Source organism: Arachis ipaensis, chromosome B07, assembly GCF_000816755.2.
Source record: "Arachis ipaensis cultivar K30076 chromosome B07, Araip1.1, whole genome shotgun sequence".
NCBI classification, from domain to species: domain Eukaryota; kingdom Viridiplantae; phylum Streptophyta; class Magnoliopsida; order Fabales; family Fabaceae; genus Arachis; species Arachis ipaensis.
In genome coordinates, this window is record NC_029791.2 from 17788712 (window position 1) to 17795367 (window position 6656).

Genomic DNA, 6656 nt, shown 5'->3' on the forward strand with positions numbered 1-6656 from the left:
TCGGCAGAGAGATGTTCAGTTTGATTGGATTTGGCGGGAAGCTGTTGTAGATAAGTTAGCTAAATTTGGGACGATGCAAGAAGCAATTCTAAGCATGTAATTTGAAGTTTGAACTGCATTTTGATGCAGGATAACCGGCTAGGTTTTTTTTGTTTTCTTTTGAGATGTTTAGGCAACAAAAACAAAATTAATAGTCTCAAAACAAACTAAATCTAAAAGAATAAAACTCTACATTCAATTAAAATACTTAATCAAGTCTAATCAAGTTATTATAATAACTTTTCAAATCACGCCTTTCCTTTTCCTTTTCTTTCTCCTTCTCTTTCTCCTTCTTCTTCTTCTAAATTTGCACACGCATGTTCTTCTTCTCCTCCTCTTCTTCTTGCTCCTCTCTCTTCTTCTTTAAGAATTTTTTAACTATTTGTTTAAATTTGAATCGAATTCGGTTTATAATTATTTGTGAATTAAGTTAGGTTCACTTGATATTACTTTTAAGTATTCACCAAATTTGTTATTCTTTAAGAGATTCAGTTCATCTTTTAGTTTAATTGAGTTCATTTGCATGCAGAAATGAATTGAAATGTGTTTTTCTTGCTGATTGAATATTTATTACTTTTTGTTCAAATCTAAACCGAATTTAGTTCATTTATGAATTGAGTTAGGTTCACCTGATACTACTATTAAGTATTCACCAAATCTGAACCAAATTCAGTTCATTTCTGAATCCAAATGAACTTCAATTAAAAGGAAAAAAAGAAAAAAGAAAAAACGCAACAAGCACGCAACAATAAAAAAAATTACGATCGAGAGAAAACAAACAAAGAAGAAGAAGGAACGCAAAGAAAAAGAAAGAAGAATAACGCGAAGAAGAAGAAGGAATGCAAAGACGAAGAAAGGGGAAAGCGAAGAAGAAAAAGGAAGAATTAGAAGACGAAACGAAGACGTAGAAGCATTATTAAAACGTTTGTATATGCACGCTAGTATAATAAAAGTAGTTTTTGTTGAGTTTGAGCCTGTTTGATTGAACTTGAATGCCAAAATACTTAAATGTATAGTTGGGCTGAATCTAAAATTCTATTTATCCTTCCAAATATAAAACTAACTAAAAGAAAGTATCATATGGAAAACTTAAAAAGATTAAAATTAAAATTTCAAATTAAATAAAAAGACATTAAATACTTATATCCATCTTCTTTTTTTTTCGAAAAAGGGACTCAAACTGATTTTCTGGTAAATAGTATCACAAATCAACTTTTAAATAATTAATTTTAAAAATTATTTTTTCTGTTAAATTTTTTTTTTAATATTCACCTCATGCTTCATATCACTGCCTATTTTTTCCTTTTTCATTCTTTCTCGCTCTCGCTCTCACACCAACAAACACCTTACCACATCTTTTTTCCACTTTATTTCTTCTTTTATCTGACCTTTGAAGTTTTTTTATTTCTCAATTTTCATATGTCACCACTTTGTTCTTAGCTTTTTATTTTGATGTCTTTTCTCATTTTTTACTCAAATGTAAAAATTTATGATAAACACTCTAAGTTATATTGGTAAATTCTCAGATAAAGACGCCTAAAACGTCTTTTTTTAAAGATATTTTCATGTTGTGTTTTAATTGGTTTCTGTATAATTTATTCGGTGTTCTTCGTCACATATTATTAAATTCCTCAAAAGATTTTCTTTCCAAAAACAATAAAAAATATTTAATTTGGACTAAAATAAAAAAGGTAATAGATTAACTATTAAATTTTTTTTAAAAGATTATATACATAAAAAAATATATCACATTCATCAAAATATATATATATATATATATATATATATATAACAAGCTCAAACCTCTTAAAATTTTTATTAAAAAAAATAATTAATTTATATTCGTACAATATATAAAATAATTACTATATTATTATTATATTATAGATTAAGATTCACTAATTTAATTTTTTTTATTTTTAATATAAGTATTAGAAATAAATAAAATTTTTATAATTAAATGTAGTGTAACAAAATATATATAATATTAATTAGTTCTTAAAAATTTTAAAAAAATAGTTTCTCTATATTTTTTTATGTAAATAATCTTTTAAAATAAATCTAATAGTTAATCTATTATCTTTTTTGTTTTAGTCCAAATTAAATGTTTTTTATTGTTTTTGGAAAGAAAATATTTTGAGGAATTTAATAATATGTGATGAGGAATATCGAATAAATTATACAGAAACCAATTAAAATACAACATGAAAACATTTTTAAGAAAAGACGTTTTAGACGTCTTTATGTGAGTGGCCTCCTAATTTTATAATTAGTACAAAATTTTTAATTGACTCTTCATTTTTAATAAAAAAAAATCGATTTAAGCACTTGTCACGCCACTCTTATTATAGATTATAAGATATTTTTTTTAAAGCAAGTATATATTTGTTATAAAAATATCAAAAATTGAAAAATAATCTAATATGATTTTACCCTCATTATTAATGACCCAAAAATTATGGTCTCTATGAATTCTTGAATATCGATTCACATTCTTTTCTACATAACCATTTAAATTTTTTTCTAAAAAATTTTTTCTCCCAATAATATGTTTTAGATTAAATTTTTTTAGTTGTTTTTTAAAATATGTTTTTATAATGTCCTTCTAAACCTACTTGTAGTGCATAGACGTTAATTAATCAGATGAAAAAGACCTTTTTTTAGTACAAATTTTATAATAAGCATTTGATCACTTATTTTTTTTATATCTACCATATCATTCTTCTACTCTTTATCCACAATAATGCCTACCTCATTTTTATTTTATATTTTTTGTATACCATAGTTTAAATCAAAAATATCTAATTCTCTTGTCTTCATTCTCACCCACTTTATTGTTTGCATGCATATAATCAAGCTAAGGACGGACCTACATTGATGGAAAAGGGAACATTTGTTCCCACAAAATTTTAAAAAAAAAACACTAATACTTATATATATATATATATTTGTTTTAAAATAAAATTGTCTTCCATTTTAATTATAAATGAAAAAAATAAGCTATATTTAACAATGGCAACCATTATTATCGTCTCTAAAAATACATAAAACCGTGACCATAGACCCCTTTAGGCCACCCCCAAATCTATGACCATAGACACTTTTAGGCCACCCCCAAAACCGTGACCATAGACCCCTTAAGGTCACCCTCCAACACCGTGACCATAGACCCTTTTAGGTCACCTTTTTTTGTAAAACCGTGACCATAGCCCCTTTTTGGTCACTGTAAAAAACCGTGACCATAGACCCCTTTAGGTCACCCCAAAAACCGTGACCATAGACTCTTTTAGGCCACCCCCCAAAACCGTGACCATAGACCCCTTTAGGCCACCCTCCAAAACCGTGACCATAGACCCTTTTAGGTCACCATTTTTTGAAAAACCGTGACCATAGACCCCTTTTGGTCACTGTAAAAAACCGTGACCATAGACCCCTTTAGGTCACCCCTCAAAATCGTGACCATAGACCCTTTTAGGCCACCCTTTTTTAAAAAACCGTGACCATAGATACTCTATGGTCACCCTTTCCAAAAAAACCGTGGCTATAGCTTTTTTTTTTTGTCACCCTAAAAAACCGTGACCATAGAGGGTCTATGGTCACGGTTTTTTACCGTGACAAAAAAAACCGTGGCCATAGACCCAAAATGTTGTAGTGAATTGAGTTAGGTTCACCTGATACTACTATTAAGTATTCACCAAATCTGAACCAAATTCGGTTTATTTCTGAATCCAAATGAACTTCAATTAAAAGGGAAAAAAAAAAGAAAAAACACAACCAGCATGCAACAATAAAAAAATTACGATAAAGAGAAAACAAGCAAAGAAGAAGAAGGAACGCGAAGAAAAAGAAAGAAGAATAACGTAAAGAAGAAGAAGGAATGCAAAGACGAAGAAGGGGGAAAGCGAAGAAGAAAAAAGAAGAATTGAAAGACGAAACGAAGACGTAGAAGCGTTATTAAAACGTTTGTATATGCACGCTAGTATAATAAAAGTAGTTTTTGTTGAGTTTGGGCCTACTTGTTGAACTTGGATACCAAAATACTTGAATGTATAGTTGGGCTGAATCTAAAATTCTATTTATCCTTCCAAATATAAAACTAACTAAAAGAAAGTATCATATGAAAAACTTAAAAATATTAAAATTAAAATTTTAAATTAAATAAAAAGACATTAAATACTTATATCCATCTTCTTTTTTTTCGAAAAAGGGACTCAAACTGATTTTCTGGTAAATAGTATCACAAATCAACTTTTAAATAATTAATTTTAAAAATAAGCTATATTTAACAATGGCAACCATTGTTATCGTCTCTAAAAATACATAGGTATACCGGAATAAGCCATATTTAACAAGGATTTTTTTAATTATAAATTAAAAAAAATATAATTCCCAATGGAATAAGTCCGTGTATTTTTGTGTACTTCTATATACTGTTTGTAGATCTATATATTATTTGGAGATGTTGATAATGGAATAAAAAACGCTGATTTAAAAAAAATTAAAAGGAAGTTCGCCGGGAGTTAGGCGAACTTACCAATTTTTAAAGAGTTTGCCTGGAGTCTGGCTTAAATGCAAAAAAAAAAAAAAAAATCGTATTTGACGAATTAAAGTCCAAAAATCATGTTGGAGAAAATAATAATTTTTTTATTTTATAAATAAAAAAATTCCTATATTCGAGTATTAGTACCGTGATTCTTGCTCATTTGACATTATATTTGAACCATTAATGCATTGCTTTCAAACAATAACCTAACTTTAATACAATAATTTGTTTGATCTATGTCATGAAAATTATTAGAGATTTTATCTTGGCTGTCGAAAGTGTAACATAATATTTTTCCTTTATCTGAGTTAGCTATATAGTATAGGTGGAGTTTAAATATAATTTCAAATAAAAAAAAAAGAAAATAGATATAAAAGGAGAGAGTGTACATATAGTAACAAATTATAAACTAAAAAATTAATTGAATTTGATTATAAAAATTAATTTTTAATTAAGCTCTTTGAATTTGTATAGTTTATTTAAAAGAGTTCCTAGGTACGGATACAGTGAGATACACACTCAATCTCTCTCTCCCTCAATTGAAAGATATTAATAATTTTAAATTTATAAAAAAAATAGAAAAAAATGAGGTAGAGATCATATTAGATTATCAGACTGATTTTAATTTGATTCACACCATTCAATTCCACATTGGGAGAAGGCAACATTAATGGTTATACATCTAACACTCCCCCTCAAACAAGAGCCTCTTTTGGGTTTGTTTGATTTTGCATAGGCCTTCTTTTCTCTTTTATTTGCCTTATGCCACTTTTGGGGTTCACCAAGGATCGAACTCTTGACCTTTCGGACATAGAGCTCTGATACCATGTTATGAAACCACTCATCCCAAAAGCTTAAGCTGATGGGAGAAGGCAACATTAATGGTTATACATCTAACACACATGACAAGTGAAAGGCATAAATGATTGTTAAACAATTTGAATATTATATATACTCTAAATTCTTATAATGGTATTTAATTAGTTAAACCGTGCCTCACGAGTTATATGGAACAAAATAAAATAATATAGCATTCATTGACATCGCATTATATATATACACGAACGCCACATATCATGAACCAAGCAAATCAAACTGAGTTCATAATACACATTTAAAACTACCATAAGCCACTTACACACCACCATCTAGTTTCTCTCCTTTCCGAATTCACATATGGGTTTTGTTGCATCAAGCGATTTCGATGTGAAACTTGAGAAACAAGAAGAAGATGGCTTCTTGATTGCAAAAATGGCATGTTCAGTTGTGGTTCCAATGGCTGTGAGGACCACAATTGAGCTTGGTGTATTTGACATCATGGCCAAAGCAGGCGAAGGTGCAAAGCTTTCAGCAAAAGACATTGTGGACCACATTGGAGCCAACAACCCTGAAGCAGCATCAATGTTGGATCGTCTTCTTAGGCTTCTTGCAAGTCACTCATTACTGCGTTGTTCGGTTGTTGAACATCCAGAAAACCCTAATAACTTGCATCAGAGGCTGTATAGCCTCGCACCTTGTTCCAAATGTTTTGTGAGTGATGCTGATGGTGTGTCTTTGGGACCCTCATTGTTGCTGTCTCTTGATAAAGTCTTCTACGAAAGCTGGTGTGTCATTTATGAAAAATTTATAGTAAATATTTAATTAATCCTGCTAGGGCTAAATTAAAATAACCGTCTAGTGGTACAATAAACGTGGAAACTCAGGTGCAATCGACTTCACGTGAAGTTGATATCTGAAAGTCATTAGATGATTTGACTGATTTGACTAAATTTTCATCTAACGGCTCTCAGGTATCAACTTCACGTAAAGTGGACTTCACCTGAGTTTTCACCCTGAGAGCCGTTAGATGATTCAACTGATTTGACTAAATTTTCATCTAACGGCTCTCAAATATCAACTTCACGTGAAGTCGACTTCACCTGAGTTTTTATCTACAATAAAAGTTTTTTCTATTTTTTATTAACAGATTTAGGTATAGGATTCCATTCAGCCCAAGAGTGAAAACTAATGAAAAATTAAATAAAAATTATATTTTAAATATAAAATTACATATAAAAAAATATGATTATTGGTT

At 29.2% G+C, this 6656-nt stretch overlaps 1 protein-coding gene across 1 annotated transcript in view; it reads left to right on the top strand.

Moving 5' to 3' along the window:
* LOC107609676 (anthranilate N-methyltransferase) overlaps nucleotides 5657–6656 on the top strand; it is a 3537-nt gene continuing 2537 nt past the window's right edge. Inside the window, exon 1 of the mRNA XM_016311690.2 lies at nucleotides 5657–6186. Coding sequence (XP_016167176.1) covers nucleotides 5759–6186 — 428 coding nt within the window. The 5' untranslated portion in view covers nucleotides 5657–5758. The remainder of the gene's footprint in view (nucleotides 6187–6656) is intronic.